Below are 17,403 nucleotides of genomic sequence, written 5' to 3'. Positions count from 1 at the left end.
GAAGTAATCATATGCCCTGTATAGTACAGACTTAAATTTGTGAGCTTTAACCCTTTAATCCATAATAGCATGTACCAGATAAAGCAATTGTCTACTTGAAATAAAGAGTTTGACTATTCTTTGTATCTATTAAGAGAAAAAATGTAGATATAATCTTGCAGATAAGGAGTTTAAAATGGATTATTTGCGTTGTTCAAAGGTTTTACCTCAGAAACAGGAAAAATAACCAGCTTTTTACCACTCTTATCACCCTTGGTACATGCACCAAGCCAGGGATCTTCTGCAGTATTATCAAAGCTACTTGTGTCATATTTACTTTAGTTTGTAAGTATAACCACACAATTCAGAAGTGGGTGTTTTTTTTAAGGTTCAATTCCAGTCACCCAAGAAATGCTCTTTACTATTGAGTGCATATGACCAAATGTACCCCATTTCAGGCACCAACACAACAATGAGCCCGTATATAGTTATACACTGATGTAATTCATATATTTATATAATTTATTTAGTTATATACCGGTCGCTTTGACTTTGCAATTTACAAACACTTTTTTCACCGCTGAAACAAACCCTGCCTCAGAAACTCCGTAGGAACGTGCAGCTTTCACAGTGCCGAACCTGTAACTTCCTCTGTCACTGAACAACAGCGGTTTTAGAAAGCTCCGGCATTTTAACAACGGGATTACAGCCGAAAAATGCCTTTGGCAGCCGCACATTGCTGAATTTTCATCCAATTTCTAAGGAACCCGACAACGCCGCCGGCCCCTGCCCTACAGCGTGAGGAGCGGGCGCGGCCCCCGCTTATGATTGACGTGCCTTTAGACCAATCAGCCCTCGCGGTGGCGGCTGGCCGCGGTCCTATTGGCCGAGGAGGTAGCGGGGGGCGGGCGCAGGCGGGAGCGGCGCTATAGTGGCGCTGCCTCCCGCTACCCGCGGCTGCTGCGGGCGGGACGCGGCGGCGGCGCGGGGACCCCGCGGGGTGACAGCGCGACCGGGCCGCGGCCCGACCTCCCCGCCGCTGCTGCCTCCTCTCCGGGAGCGAACACAGCCCCGCCGCTCCCCTCCGCGCCGCCCTTCCTGCCTCGGGGGTCGCCGGAGACCGCAAAATGGCCGACGGGCGGGACGACGCCGCCAACCAGCTGAAGCAGTGGAAGAGCCAGCGGGGCTCGCAGGTACCGCCGGGCGCCGCCGCTCCGCGGTGCCGCCGTGCCCCGCGGGGAGCCGCGGCGCCGGAGGGCGCGGAGCCCCGCGGCGTTCCGCGGGATGTGGCGCTCCGGGCGTCCCCGGCGCAGCGGCGGAGGGCGAGGCGCCCTCGCCCCGTCCCGGCCTCGGCCCCGCGGCTTGGAGCTGTGCCCGGGAGCGGCGAGGCAGGGTGGGACGGACGCTGCCGGCTGGCCCGCAGCGACACGGGCGGCCAGCGCTGCCTGGCCCCGGCCGCTCCTGCCCGGCAGCGCCGGGGCTGCGCTGCGCCCGAGCCGCGGGCAGCGATGGGGGCGAATTTTTTTTCTGCCTTAAATCAGAAGTTTGTGTTTCGGTTCGCTGTCGCGGCTGTAGAGACCGATGGCTATGTGACTAGGGAATAATAGAAAGAATAAAGCACGTTCAGCAGTGTGTGCAGGGCCGGGAGTTGGATCCTTATGGCTCCCTTCCAACTCGGCGTGACCAGACCGAAGTGAATATTTTGGAAGAAATTCCTCCCTGTGAGAGTGATGAGACCCTCGCACAGGTTTCCCAGAGAAGCCCCACCCCTGGAAGTGTCCAAGGCCAGGTTGGACGGGGCTTGGAGCAACCTGGGATAGTGGAAGGTGTCCCTGGCCGTGGCAGGGGGGTGGAATTCAATGACCTTGAAGATCCCTTCCAACCCAAACCATTCTATGATCCTATGAAGTGGATTGGCACGAGTGGCTGACCAAAATCATAAAGGAATGTAATCAACGGCATGACACTCAGTCATCTGAAGATGTACACTAGATCCCAGATATTTAGGTTAATGTGTAAATATTGTAAGAGTTCACTTCCCTTCTTCAACAAATCCCTGTGACAGTTTCCACATATCGTTTCTGACAGAAATGTGAGTTTGCCACTAAATACACTTTCTGCTGGTTTTAAGTGGCAATCTTGCAACATGCAAGTGGATGTCGCAGTTCCCACTGGAGCTGTTAAGTCATCTTAATTTTATTTTTTTCTCTCGGTTCTCAAAGGTACAATGTGAAAACTACCTGATGACTTGTGACTCCTTTATATCCTAGCATGTGTCATAATAGTTGCTTTTTTATCCATGAGTAATTCTTTTTGTAGGGATGTCTTTGCTTTTCTGTAGCAAAGAAGCATTTGAAAAGAGGCCAAGGTTAATTTGGAGATTGGGAGGCAACCCAAAAGTCTGTGTTGCATAAGGAGTCATGAGACTTCAAGATAGAAAGCAGGGAGGACTTATTAAAATTTTAAAGTGAGTTGTATGAGGTGCAAAGTATCAGTAATGCCTGGAAGTGGGTACTTTGATGTGTGCTGTTTACCACAGCAGCTAAAATTCTCCTGGCTTTCCTTCCCTTCTTTTTGTCATGGCAGGTTAGTGCTGTAATGAAACACTGATTTGAAAGCTCTTACCTATCCAGGTTTGGGCTGTGTGCAGCTCCCGAGCAGATGAAAACACAGGCATCAAACAAACTCAGGTCCAAAAGTAGTGTGAGAGTTCTTTAAACTATGGTATAGGTTTTTTTCCCCCTCTCTGGAACTTACTTTGTGTGCCTCACATAACATTATCCTGAAACTAAAGTGAATATCTCCTTCCACTAAGTAAATTAATATTCTTTACTTCTAATGTGAACACTAGAAGGTCTGCCTACACAAAGGAGATTGTACAGCCACAAAGCTGATAATTTTTTTTTTATAGCCTTAATGTTAACAAGTTGTGGTTTTAGCAGCTACTTCTGGTGGTGTTAAATATTGGCATTATAGAATAGTCTTATCTGTAATAAATAAGCAGTAAAAAAATATACTGAGAACAATTTCTACTCTTGCATATTTCCCATGAGAAACTATAGATTACCTTTTGATTCAGGCAGATGTTTGTTTATTTGACTTGGAATACTAATTTGGCTTTATTTAACTTTCCTGTAAGTTTCATGTTCATGTTTGTAACCAGTCATTGTCTTCTAAAATGTCCATGCAGATTTCAGTGTAGATAAGGATTCCAGGCATCCCAAAGGAATTGGATTTATGCTTAAAGCTTTATGCTAATGAAGTGGTGAAGGAGGAATAAAGAACATGGATATTTTGGGAATTCAAGCCAGCTGGAGTAGCGTGTGTTGCACATTAGTAGGAACACAGTGGAAATGCCCTTATCCTGTCAAATGTCTTTTATGTGGTTATTCATGGACCTGAGTGAAACAAAGGTGTCTGGAACTCCCTGTGTTCTCTGCTTCATCCAGAGCTCTGCGTGTGGATGTGAATAATTGTTCATTCCTTGCCTTTGTGGGTTGCCTCTTAGCGGGGAAAGTTTTCTATCAGATGGGAATTTTGTCTGTTTGCAGAAATTTACCCCCTTAAAGCAGAACTTGGGGTAAGAATTGGAACCACATACAGTCACTGTTAGGATAATGAATGCTTTTCTCATCAAGAATTGCTTCTTCCTTCTCTCCACCATCCCTTTCATTTATAGCACTTTAAAGGAGGAGAGCTCATCAGGAAGGGCTGAGGGAGTTTGTGCTGGTGTGGTTCAGGTGTGTGGATGCTTCAGGTAGGATGGTGTGGATAGAAAGCCCATATGGAATTATGTCAGTTTAGTGCAAGATGTGATGGATTTATTGTTAGCTGGTTGGAATCTGTGATTCTATTTGAGCTTGCCCTGTTGCAAATTTTGTCTTTATTTTATTTTTTCCTTTGTCCTTATTTGATTTCATGTTCTTCTCAGTCCTTTATAAGGCTCCTAACAATAAATGTAGTCCAGGAAAAACTGAAAACTGTGACCATCAGGTCTCTGGAGCTGATGTGCCTTTCTCACTACGTTTTCCAGAGTACCGAATAAAACAGGAATATTGCCTTAGAGAAGTATATAGCCCCACATGTGATGCAGATCAAGTCTTTTCTACTGGAATCTTTTAGTGAGAAAGTAGGAGTGCACTCAGTTCTAGTAGAGGTGTTTGTTGAAGTTGTAAGACATTTCCTGGCAGTAGAGCTTCTTAGGGCTTGTGTTAATCCTTCTATGGTGCAGGAGTCTAAAATGATGATTCCTCAGGTGTTCTTACTTCTATTATTTTCCATAACTCTTCCAGACCAGCACTAATTAAGGAAACTCCATTTTAGTCTGGCTGTAGCACTTTCCTTATGTCTTTACCCCTGTACTGACATTACCTTCTTCCTCTCCTTTCTACCTTATTTTCCAGCAGCTGCTCCTGTTTTAGGTTTTTTTTCCCATCCCATATTTTTCTTGAAGCGAGGTCAGTAGTCTTGAGAAGAAACATTTCTGAACCATGGAAAACATTCCTTGATTTTACATTACTTCAACTCCCCTTCTTAAATTGTCCTGAACCTTAGCTCTGTGATTTAGGTAAACATCTGTATCTTCTGTAACTTCCCCCAGAATCAGAAGTGATTTTTGCCACTTCTTGATCTGTTCTGTGACATGTAATGGTTGAACAGTCATGCACATTGTGTGGCTCAGATTCAGAGGGTTTTTAATTTCTGGTGTTGAAAGTGACTTTCTCTTGCTTTCAGAAACCAGATGCCCTGACCACGGGTGCTGGGAACCCCATTGGGGATAAGCTGAATATCCTGACAGTGGGGCCACGTGGACCTCTTCTTGTCCAAGATGTTGTTTTCACTGATGAGATGGCTCACTTTGACAGAGAGAGGATTCCTGAGAGAGTTGTGCATGCAAAAGGGGCAGGTATGTTTAAAGACACATATTTTCTCTGTGTAGAATTAAAGAGCTTTTCAGCTAACGTGTAGATCGTGGCACATAAATTACATTGGTATTTATAATTTAGTGTTACTAGCTATAATAAATCTATATAAACAGTGGTAAGGCCCAGTTTAAAAGAACTCAGTGCCAAAACGTGAAGCATTGAAAAGCTGTTTACAAAAATGAGAGAAAATGTGGTTATAGCCCTTCAATTTTTTCTGTATCTGCTGTAGTCTCTGCTTCTTCTGTCTGTTCCTCCCCATCTCTATTTAATGTTGTTTGCATGTTACCTAATAGAGAATTTGGCTTTGTTTTCTACTGTATGTCTGCCAAAGCAAGCTGATCATCTGTGAGAACCCCTGGCCTTGCTCTGGGGTCCCGTGTGGTGGTAAAGTCTCTCCTCCAACCCGTGCTTCCAAAGAAAGACTCCGCAGCCTCTTGTTGTTCGGTCTCAAGGCAGTTCATTGCAAGTTATCTAAAAGATTTTCTTCTCAGGCTGCAGCTGCTTGGTCAGTGGCCTGGGCAGAGGCACACACACACCCTGACATCCTCTCTGTCTGCTGTCTTCTTCTCTCCCCCCGCCCAGGGCTGCTGCTCTCTTTTATATGATATATTACGTGTTACATGTTTAAAGTTTTCTCCCAATACCTACTACCTATATTACAGAGTGCTTTTCTACTCTAAACCAATCTGTGAGTGCCAATATCACCAAGAACATGGAGGTAAGGAAGAAGAAAGAGGAAGGACAGGAACAGTCCACTTTCCTCCATCTTAAAACTTCTGACCCCCATGTACAAAGTAAAACTCCCCCTGTACAGGTGCTAAAACCCTGCTGTACAATACTAAAAAAAATTCCCCCTCTACTTTGTAACTACTTCTACTATACTATCTAACCCTTTGTGACTGCTTGTTCCACCTTCAAAGTTGGTAACTCATTCCATGGCTCAAACTAAAAATCACAGCTGTTTCCAGCTGCCTGCCAGGGTCTAAAATGCCTCTGACCAAGGCCTGGAACCTCCAAAAATGTCTGAGGGACATTTTGAGTTCCAACAATCATCTAATATTTAAATTAAGAAACCCTAAACCTTTAAAAAATTATCATTGATCTTAGTAAGGTAGAATTAGTACCTTGATTTTTGTATGTATTGGCCTAGAAGGAGCAAATCTGGAGCTGTATTTAAAATGTGACTGTAGATGGGAAAAGTTCCTCTGTGGGGGTGGAAAGGGTTGTGTTGCTTCACCCAGCTTACCGGTGCACCAAAAATTCTGCAACTCATAGTAGGATTAAAGAAATACCTGCCTTGCTCCCAGATAAATACACAGATCTTGGCAGAAGGGCATCTTCTGTGCTGCTGCTGGGAGCTGCTAGCAGTCAGTTAAGGAGGACAGAATGAGCAAATAGTTTGTGTTAAATCAGTTTCATTTTGTGAAAGTAAATGGAGTGTTTAGAACATTGTTTAAACTGGTGTACTTCCATATTTTCCTTGGACTTAAAGTTGTATGTTAACAACAGACAAGCTGGGAGTGGGAGGAAGGTATCTAGATCTGATGTTTTCAACTTGCTGTTCTTCAGGAGCCTTTGGCTATTTTGAAGTCACTCATGATATCACCCAGTATTGTAAGGCAAAAGTGTTTGAGCACATTGGGAAAAGGACTCCACTTGCCATCCGCTTCTCCACTGTTGGTAAGGCTCTAAATTCACTTTGTGTCTTCTGCACGTGTGCCCTGAGAGCAGGGTTTGCACTGTGGGACACTTAAGGGTGTCTGCAATGCTTGCTTCATCTTCTCTGAAATTCATTTACATGGAAGACCTTCAGCAGCTTTTGCCCCTTTCTGTCAGAGCTCTCTGGAGACACTTTTCTGTCTGAAATGTGAGAGGGAGAGCAGCCTGAGCTGGCTTTTTCTGACAGAAAGCTTTCTTTGTTTCTGGTTGGATCACAATCAACACTTGCAAGTTAAATACCTATGATCTCTTATGCTGCAGGAATGTTTTGGGAATGAATGATGTGAACTAAATACCGGGCAAAGAAAAACAATCTTCCATAAATAAACTCTGATTTCTAGGAGGTTGGAGTTCACAAACTAGTAAAATCTTAAATGCTATTAGTTGAAGCTAATAGTGATCAATAGCTTGTCTGGTAGAAAAATTATAATTCATTATGTGGATATATTTAAAAGAAAAGAAATCCTAATGAGGATTCAGTTCTGGAAGTACTGGAGAGAAAAAAGTAGTCCAACAAGACTCAGGGAGCTGCTGGCTTTGGCCTATTGGCTGTTTCCAGTCTTAAATCTCTTAGGATTTAGGGTATCCTGAGTGTTGTACAGGACATGGAGTTAAGTTTGAAATGTGGACTGTTGCTGGAGCAGGTTGTTGCCTCCTTCCCTTCCCTTTGCCTTCCCTGTTTGGGCACGTTTCCTCCCTGCTGTTCTGGAATACACAAGGTTTTTAACAAGAGAATGAGTGTCCTACTGATTTAATCACAATTCAACATTAGCTGTTCTGAGCACTTCTGGAACACTTCTGCTCATGTGTTGTGCTAAGCACTTGTGCTCTGGTCTGAATTCCCATGGAAAATCCATCCTGGGTGAAGCAGGAGGAATTAAAAGGATTACAGCTCTTCCATAGTGTTTTATTAGGTACGCTGGTTAGATTGTTACCTTCCAGATGAGAGCTTTCTCACTGGGATTTGGTGCACAGAAGCAAATATGGGTTTAGATGATTCAGCCTAAAATCTGATGATGTCTTTCTTAGTGATAATGCAAATTCCAGTCTCAGTTGGTTCAAGTAGATATACTTGGTTTTTTCCTTTTTTTAATTGTGGCCTGAATGTTTGGTTGGGTTTACACTTTGAAAACTCACAGTGTGTGAAGTATTGTTGAAAATATTCCTACAATTCCTTGGTATAAAAAAGACTGCAATAAACCCTTTTAGGATTTTATGGCCTATTTTCAGGTCGTATTTATACATGCATTTCCTATCCTAACACTTCTGTGTGTTCATGTATTTCTTCAAGCTGGAGAATCTGGCTCAGCTGACACAGTTCGTGACCCCCGAGGCTTTGCCATGAAATTCTACACGGAGGATGGGAATTGGGATCTTGTGGGAAACAACACTCCCATCTTCTTTATTCGGGATGCAATGTTGGTGAGTAAGCACAAAAGGTGAGGGTACTTTGTGAGAAAGCCCAAAAGTTCATTCACATCTTGTTTTGGCTTCCCTCAGAAGCAGAAACTTGGTTGTTTGTCACATTGTCTGAACATTTGTTGCTTGGAAAGATGTTCTTAACAAAAGTAAATAAAGAACTAAAGCTTGATAACTTACATGGTTTCATATTTTTCACTTCAAAAGCTTCTTGCCAATTCTTTTTTTTAAATCTGGGGTTTTTGGTCTTTTGGCATAAGTTTGACAGCAGCTAGTAGAGGGGCTTTTCTTGAGTGCAGGATTTCTGTATTCATTTGTGAGTCACATAAACAGAGATATACAAATCTGAACAGTTCTATCTCTCACCTTATCAACCACAAAATGAAAGCATTCTTTATCTCTGTTTATTCTAATTGTGAATGTTTGGCATTACCCTGATTTTACTGACTGGTCTGTGAATTAATTTATTTGGCAGGAAGGGTATGGCAGTAGAAGATTTTTTTTCTCAAGTGATCTTACAGCTTTGTCTTTATTTTTTTCTCTTTCTCCTCCTCCACTTCTGGGCAAATTAGTTTCCTTCCTTCATCCATAGCCAAAAGAGGAACCCTCAGACTCATCTGAAGGATCCAGACATGGTGTGGGACTTCTGGAGTCTTCGTCCTGAGTCTTTGCATCAAGTAAGCTTTTCCCATGACTTTTTGTATGATTAAGATAAACATGTTGTGACAACAGGTTTTTAATTCTCTCTTTTCCATGTTCATCTGGAAGTCTACATAGTTTTATTAATATTTTATTTAAATATGATTTTAAATTATCCATACTTACCTATGCTTACAGGGGGAGTCAGTTTTATTTAATTAACACCTGAAGTAGAAATTCCTCAATGAATTCATGAAAACATTAACATAGCCCCTAGTGACGCAGATTAACACAATAAACAAACTTAATCTGGAGTGAAGACTTCCTCCTTGATATGCTGAGTCCATTAATAATGTTTGATCCTTCTCTTCAGGTGTCTTTCCTGTTCAGTGACCGTGGCATTCCCGATGGCTTTCGCCACATGAATGGATATGGATCACACACCTTCAAACTGGTTAATGCTGGTGGAAGAGCAGTTTACTGCAAATTCCATGCCAAGGTATTGATTTCTTTTTTTTTTTTAAATTAGAACTATACATCATACTGGATAAAAACCATAAAGATCTGTGACTTTTCAAGTTTAATTCAGGCTCAAAGGTGTGTGTGTGGAGTCCTTTATCAGTTTAATATCAGTTTCATACCTTTAACCAATAGGAGAAGCATCTTTCTTGTTGCTAACACAGTAATCATTTACTATAAGGAACTCTGCTTTGAGCATCTGTCTCTTGTTAATGGAGTACTATCAGTGAACTGATTTTTATCTGGAAGGCAGCTGTTGAATGTACTATAAATCTAAACTCAAGTTACTGGAAGTTTTAATTTGGACAGTCTCATTCTTGGATTATAAATCTTACTAAAATCAATTTTAATGGATGAGCTCTATAGTACTTTCAGCATGCTTTAACTGGTGCTTTTGTTGCTTTTAGACTGACCAGGGCATCAAAAACCTTTCTGTGGAAGAAGCAGGAAGATTGGCTTCTACTGATCCCGATTATGCCATACGGGACCTTTACAATGCAATTGCCAAGGGGAACTATCCTTCATGGTCCTTCTACATTCAGGTTATGACCTTTGAAGAAGCAGAGAAGTTCCCATTTAATCCTTTTGATGTGACTAAGGTATGTCTGATAATTTTGGGAATATTCAGTTTCAGGTAGTTCTTAAGTGTATTCTTTATTGTAGAGCCATGATGAGCCACCGATTCTGGAGGCTAAACTGTATTTGTGTTATATCTGATTTTACTCTTCCTCAGGGAAGTAGGATAGGGCTTGATTCCAGGCCTGTAGATGCCATGGCACTTCAGAAGTGTGATTTCAGATCAGAGTCACACCCTGAGCCTTGCTGGTCTCATTTTGTCCTACTTCCAATAGCTGCTCCTTGGAATGCCTTGTTGAAAGATGCCGACATAAACTTGCATTGCATAAACTCTTTTTTAGCTCTAGCACTGTTCTCGCCAAGTGCCTAAAGACCTTTGAACTTAAAAGTGCAGCTCAGATGGCAAAGAAAGGCCATTTAAGCATTTTGAAGGAGCTGAAAACATTTGTGCCACCAGATCCACCTGTGCCCAGCTTCCCTAGGCAGCTTTTCAAGGGCTTGCGGGTATTTTGTTCAAGTATTCCTGTGCTTAGATTATGCTGGGATGATGAAATAAATTGCATTAATAATCTGTGTTAATTGCAAAAGGCCTCTTAAAATAAGATATTCCTCAATGTTTGTTAAGAGAAAAGAAACTCGGTAACTTATTTTCTTAACCTAGACTGAAACTGGGTGAATTCTGCCTGGCAGTTAAGCTGCATAATACTATAATAATGTTGATTTTACTGGATTTGTGTTGTGTCTAATAGGTTTGGCCTCATGCTGACTACCCTCTCATCCCTGTGGGAAAGCTGGTCTTGAACAGGAATCCTGTCAACTACTTTGCAGAGGTGGAACAGATGGCTTATGACCCTAGCAACATGCCTCCTGGAATTGAGCCCAGCCCTGACAAAATGCTGCAGGTAAACAGGTGGTGTGACCTGAGGAGCATTGATTAGTTTGCTGCTTATTAAAGCTTTGAGTTGACATGCCCCAGTGTTTTACAAGTGATGGTTAATGTTTGTGCTCAATATTTTAGGGACGCCTCTTCTCATATCCTGACACCCACAGACACCGCCTGGGCCCCAACTACCTCCAGATCCCTGTCAACTGTCCCTTCAGAGCCAGGGTGGCCAACTACCAGAGGGATGGGCCAATGACTGTTTCTGACAACCAAGGTAGCCAGGAAAGCAGCTTTCAGTATAATGATGCTTAGGCATGGGCTGCAGCGTTCTCTCAGTTCACAGGGGGCTTAATATCCATGTTTATTACCTTTACATATTCGTGCAGAATGCTTGTATATCTTCTCTGTCAATCCAGTAAAGGAAAGTTGTGATATTTGGATACGGGATGAGGAGTTTGTTTAGAAGTATAAAAACCAAATGAAGCTTAGAATGTGTTTAACACTTAATAAAAAGGCCTTTAAGAGAAAAGCAGGTTGTGAGAAAACACCCACAGTCAGGTTTTAGAGACTGACTTGGCTCAGTCCATTTCACTTAACGGCTTTGCTTTCAGATTGGTGAGAGATTGTGAAGGACAAAAGTGAAAATGGCAAGAGTAGAGCTGTCACTTCCCCTTTATTGAGCAGCTTCTGTTCTGTCAAGGTTTGCCCAATAGTGGCTGTTTTCCACCTGAGAGTAAACAAGGATGTACTTAAGCTGTGGCTCATGCCAAAATATGTGTTCCTCTAGGCTATGAATTCAGACACTCGCTGAGGGAGGAGAGGGAAATATTTGAAAAACAGAAACTTGAGGATAGCTGCTCTTGTCCCAGAACAGATAGAGAGATTATATTTATGCAGTTCTCTTAGTTCATTATGTGTTTAAAATACACCCCCTACACAGGGAAACTTTGTAGTACTTCAGATATGTAAATGACTGAAAAGGCAGTATTTTTATGCTGCCTTAAACTTCAACCATGACTGTCTATTACAATTGAGAAATACTGTTGTGAGAGAGGCCAGGTTTTCTTTTTTTTGAATCAAATCAATATTCCCTGAAAAAACCTGTCAAAATTCTCTTTGTAGCATGTGCTGTTAAGTACTAGCTTCAAGGTGTTGACAGAAAAATGCTGTCAGCTGTTTTCAATAAAATGAATCCTTACTGAGTAATTGATTTTAATTCCTCCAAGCAAATAACATCCTGTGTCTTCTGACTTACTTGAAAGTGCTGCCATCTGATTTATTTGGTTTGGGGATTTTTTTTTTCCCAGGTGGTGCCCCAAATTATTACCCAAACAGCTTCTCTGGTCCTGAGGATCAGCCCCAGCTCAAGGAGAGCCACATGTTTGCTTCAGGGGATGTTCAGCGCTTCAACAGTGCCAATGAGGACAACGTAACCCAGGTGGGGGTGTGGAAAGGCTTTGTGCTGCTTGGCACACGTGAGAGGTGTGTAGGGTGTGTGTTACTGTGAGTTCTCACAGAATCTAAAATTCAGATTTGGGGCATTGTTAGTTAGAGGCTCTGACTTGTTTTCTTGCCATTAGAGAAGGAATTGTTGGCACGTTTGCCAAAGAAAAACCCCGACGAATTGGCTACCTTTTAAATGTTTTGAGTATTTTAAATGTTGCTTGACTAGGGAGTGAAAGCTATTCTTATTCACTTTTGGGACTATCAAAAGAAACATTTATTTCCAATGGCCAGGTGCGAGAGTTCTACCTCAAAGTGCTGAACGAGGAAGAGCGGCAGAGGCTGTGTAAAAACATTGCAGATCATCTGAAGGATGCCCAACTTTTCATTCAGAAAAGAGCTGTAAGTGCCCTCTTTGGAGTTTATTGCGGGTTTTCTATCTGCCTAGTAACATTGTCATAAAGGCTTCTGGAAAGGAAAATCAGGAATTCTCTGAAAAGGCTGGGCTTTCTTACTCAGGCATTCTCATACTTAAATATGTGCCTGTTGACACATTATAGCATCAATATATAACATGTTAAAGTAACTTTTTCCTGGGGGGAAGAATGGGACAGGTGTTGAACATGTGTTTTAAAAATCAGATGACTGCCAGAGTTAAGGTTTTGCTCTAAACAAGGAGAAGGCAGTGAGGGCCAACGAGGAATTGGATCCTTAGCTTTCCCAGGGCAACTTTGTTTAAATTGGGAGTGAGCTCTGTGTGGCATAACAGAAATTGTGTTTGAAGATGTTCATATCTTGTTTATAATTGATCAGAATTAAACTTTTCTTCCTTATGATACCTACTGCTTGTAGCCCAGAAAATGTGGTGAAGAGCACTCTTGAAATGGAGGAAAAAAGAATTCTTGTTGCCTTTTCTGAATTATCTTCCTGTGTAGGTGAAAAACTTCACTGATGTTCATCCTAGTTATGGAGCCTGCATCCAGGCTTTGCTGGACAAACACCATGCGGAGGGTGGAAAAAAGGTATGGTGATGATTTTTGTAGCTGCATTTTGCCTGGCTGTGAATTATTTTGGCTTCTCTTGTAAATCCAATGAAGTAAGAAATTAGTCTTGATCCCTGTTTGAACTAAAAGCCAGAAGTCAGCGCTTGTAGAATTGCAAAATAAGAAAACATCACTCTAATAACAATTAAATGTTGGTTAACTGGTGATGTATAAAGACTTTGGTTCAGTTGGGGTTTGTAGGGTTTCTGGAAGGTAGCTGTGTGATAATAAATGTGTTCAAGTTGGTTACCCACCCTTTGAGATGGTAATGAGAATTGCCACAAGCCTTTCCTGGGCTCAGTGCTTGCTCCAAAGAACAACAACTCAGTTGATTCAAATTTTTCCTGAAGTTCTCTACTTTAAATGGAACTTGCTTTGAGATTTTCTGTTGCTTTGTTTTCAGGATGTAATTAGAACATACACACAGGTCACAGCTCGTACATCTGTCAAGGAAAGATCCAACCTGTAAGCCTGCAGAGATCTGCTCTGAATTTTGCATCCTTCCAGCTGCACAAGAACCTGTCCAACACTTTAATGAATGTAGCAGATTTGGGCCCAAACACAGGAGTGTTTTACAGGTGTGATTTACTGAGCTCTCAAGTGCTGTCTATACTGGAAACCAGGTAACACAAGCTCGAATCCTAGTGCCTTTCAACACTAGTGCTTTACTGCTTGATAACAACTTAGAGAATTTTTAAACAACTCATGGCTAAGAAATTGTCTTCATTTCTAATAGCAAACAGAAATGTAATCAAAATACTACTTAATTTTTTTTTTTTCTTGTTGTACAACTTTCTGTCACACAGTAAAATTTCTGTAAGGGGATTGTGAGAAACTGCTCATGGAGAAACTGCTTGAAAACTTGATGTTGTTTAGTATTGCTAATAAAATAATTATCTGTCTGTATTTCTAAACACATCCTCTTGAATTTAATTTTTGGCCTTCAGAAGTAAAATGATACCCAGTATCATTTGCCTTGAGTAAAATGTTGGTATGTCTCATTCCTTATGATAGAGACAAAGCTAGCTACAAAGCTAAATCTAAATATAGTTCAATTTTATTCCCAATATATATTTTAAGATAATCTTTGCTTACTAGTGCTGTGTTGCGATAAAACTGACATAAGGGAGGTAGCAAAGGAAAAAAAAAATTCTTATTCCATGCACTGTTCAACTAAACTGATTACACCTTACATGTTTCAGGGGTAGGAGAGTAAGTTGTTCTTTCTAATCTGTAAGAATTTCAGTAGAAAGACATTAACATGCCAAATGTTTGAGAAATAAACCTAATGCATTAATATTGAAATTCAAGCTCAAGAGCTTTCAAAACCATTCCCAGTGGTTGCTGAAATTCTTATTTTATTGCAGTAATCTTCTGTTACTATTTCTTGATCAAGCCAGGGCTAATTTTCAGGGTGATCCTTTAAAGCATGTTTGTATGAGCATAGATATCTAGAAAATATGTCTAAAATCTGATTTGAGGCATGTTATAATGTTACCCAGCATCTGCAGTTTAGTTAAATTGTGCAAAAAAACTTGGGACCCCATCTATGGAATAGTTATTGTCCAAGCTAAATGCAAAGCATTTCTGAGACCAGCTACTGCTTTTAACTCAGGCAAATGTAAAAAATTAAACTTATAGCAGTTTGTCAATAATCACTGCATTTCTGGGTCTGCCTTGGGTTGTACTTTGACTAGGATTACTTCCTGATTTAAGTGTGAATTCCCAGGAATGGTGGCAGGTAAAGAACGGTAGATACTAAATGCTATTCTGTTAATTTTTGGAGAAAGCTGAATTGTAGAGCAAATAATCTACCAGCCTATTGTGAAAAATCAGCTGGGGTAGAGGTGCAATAAAATAATATGAACTGAAACCCTGCTGTATTCTAGGATTCCATTGGCTTTTTACCTGATCAGGCATGTGGGATTACATGATTGGGTGAGAATAATTTGTTCTGGAACAGAGAATCCTAATGAGTTTTGGAAAAGAGTAAACAAGGGGCCTGATCTTCTAATTCTGGTTGTGTCTGCTAAGTGATTTATATTGTTGTCTTATTTCTGAAATAAATGGAATGAAAAATCTCTTGGCAATGTGTTTTCTGTGCAGATGTCGTCAAATACCTTGTGTTAATCTAGGAAGTTCATACGCACCTTCATCTGTTTTTCTGGAGGTGGTGCAGAAGCTGTAGGTTTGATTTATTTTTGCAGCTGCCTTTGTTTTAAAAACTTGTGTTTCAACCCTACAGTTGTGTTTAAATGACTTAAATGACCTGTGTTCTATGCTAAACTGGCTGTGACAAGTGTACAGAAAACTTAGCTTTTCCCAAAGCTGTGGAGAGCATTAGGCAACACTGGAAGAACAATAATGTTTTTTCTTCAAACAAATAAGACAAATCCATTTACAGCTCCTTATTGTGAGAATAGTAGTTCTCACAATAATTGTGACATGACAGAGCAGCAGTTTTGTTTTGGTTTTGTATTCTGTTCAGTTAAAATCAAACATTCCTTTGCCAGGTTGTTGCAATATGATTTCAGTGATCTGTAAAGGAGAATTGCTCAACACTTTCTTATCACTGTTTTATTTTAGATGCACATATCCAGCAGTGAATTTGGGAATTAATTTGAAACTAATGTTTGGGAAATTATAGCTTCTCTAGCAGTACCTCTTCTTTTAATGGGCAATACCTCATCTTTTAATTCCTAGGTTATTTTCCATTCCCCAAAATATTTCAACATGAATATCCAAAAACCATGAGCAAATTTCAGAATCACATTTGTTGTAGTGAGCTGTGCCAGGAGCTGAGAAGTTCATGGGATTGCTAAATGTTATGTGGGGAGAAAAAGGGTGAGGTAGGTTTGGATCAGACTTTCCAGTGCTTTAGAGATGTTGGAAAAAGCCCTGATTTCCTTTCCTTAGTGCAGCTCATTGATGGGAATTGCCTGCTAAGCAGTGTTTGAGTATCCATAATTTCAGCTTCCAGTAAACCAATCACTTTGTTTTGCCAAATATTCCATACCTGTTGCTCATCTTGCAGAAAAAGGCTGTTTGTTCTGTTTTGGAGATCTGATCCATAAATTCCTGCAGGCAGGTGAGTCACCATTTTCTCAGCAAATGTTTTATGAGGGTGAGGAAGCCCTGGCTCAGGGTTCCAAGGGAGGTGGTGGGTGCCACATCCTTGGAATTGTTCAAGGCCAGGTTGGACAGGGCTCTGAGCAGCCTGGGATGGTGGAAGATGCCCCTGTTTCCTGCAGGGGGTTGGACTGGATGAGCCCTCACTCACTGCCTCCACACTCTGAGTTCAGATTGCTGTGGGGTGTGGGGCTCCAGCCCAGTGCTGCAAAAGTCAATCGATCCACTGATGGGTTGTGTGTTCTTCCCTCCTGCTGATAAGAAATGACACAGAGATCTGCAGTGCATGGTGAAGCCTGACCTTTGCCTCAATCTGAAGTGATGTTTGGAGTCAGAGCTGTGTGGTCATGACACAGGTCATGGCATGCAGAGGTGGACTTGGGCATAACCTCAACTCTGACATTGAGGTTTAAACCTCAGGAGTGGCCTAAGGTCAATTTGGACAGAACTGGGTAAAGAACTGAAGCTCTATTTTGATTACTGTAAATGAATTAAGGCAGTTTTGCCAGGATGATTCCAGCTGGAACGGATCAGTAAGATGAAGAAGATTCCCAAAACAGCCCTGTGTTTGCAAAAGGTTATGAAGTGGTGCATTTTTACACAGTCTGGGAAAGCAAATGAAGGCTGAACAACAGGGCAGTGATGTAAAAATAACAATAAGTGAAGTATTTGATAGCTGATTGTTAATGATGACAGTTTTGCAGCCTGGATCACAGAATATAGCCTGCATGGTTTAATTATCTGATGAAAGCTTGAACTTTGTCACGCTGGAATTCCACCTGAAGTCAAACTTCAACCCAGAGCAGCTGGAAATCTCTTTGCACTGCAGGCCCTCAGGAGCTGGGCTGAAACTTGTTCTTAGATGACAGACTGAAGCTTGCTAAACTGATAGTTTTACTTTTTGAATGGAAGAGGCCCACTAAATATTTTCGCATCCTGCTACTCAGAGCAGTTCAAATACTGTAAATCTCTAATGGACCTAGTCAGAAGGAAAACTTCCTTTCTTGTTTTATAACATGTGATGAACCACAGAAATAGATTTGCTGTGTCTGTTAATTTCAGTATTTATTCTTTGCTTGTTTCTCTCGGGTTCCCCATTTTTAAACTTTGACCAGGATTGAGAACTGGG

At 41.4% G+C, this 17,403-nt stretch overlaps 1 protein-coding gene across 1 annotated transcript; it reads left to right on the top strand.

Annotated features, from left to right (window-relative positions):
• Window positions 1-933: 933 nt before the first annotated feature.
• On the top strand, window positions 934-15,226 carry CAT (catalase). Its single transcript, XM_021555915.2, has 13 exons — window positions 934-1,172; window positions 4,714-4,885; window positions 6,474-6,584; window positions 7,915-8,045; window positions 8,615-8,719; window positions 9,055-9,180; window positions 9,608-9,799; window positions 10,526-10,678; window positions 10,795-10,933; window positions 11,967-12,097; window positions 12,397-12,504; window positions 13,038-13,124; window positions 13,549-15,226. The coding sequence occupies exons 1-13, from the start codon at window positions 1,107-1,109 to the stop codon at window positions 13,612-13,614; spliced, it is 1,587 nt and encodes a 528-aa protein (XP_021411590.1). The 5' UTR covers window positions 934-1,106; the 3' UTR covers window positions 13,615-15,226.
• Window positions 15,227-17,403: the final 2,177 nt, after the last annotated feature.

The sequence above is a fragment of the Lonchura striata genome, chromosome 6 (genome assembly GCF_046129695.1).
Source record: "Lonchura striata isolate bLonStr1 chromosome 6, bLonStr1.mat, whole genome shotgun sequence".
NCBI lineage: Eukaryota > Metazoa > Chordata > Aves > Passeriformes > Estrildidae > Lonchura > Lonchura striata.
The sequence above is the reverse complement of the archived record's forward strand: the minus strand, read 5'-3'. Positions and strand labels throughout refer to the sequence as shown.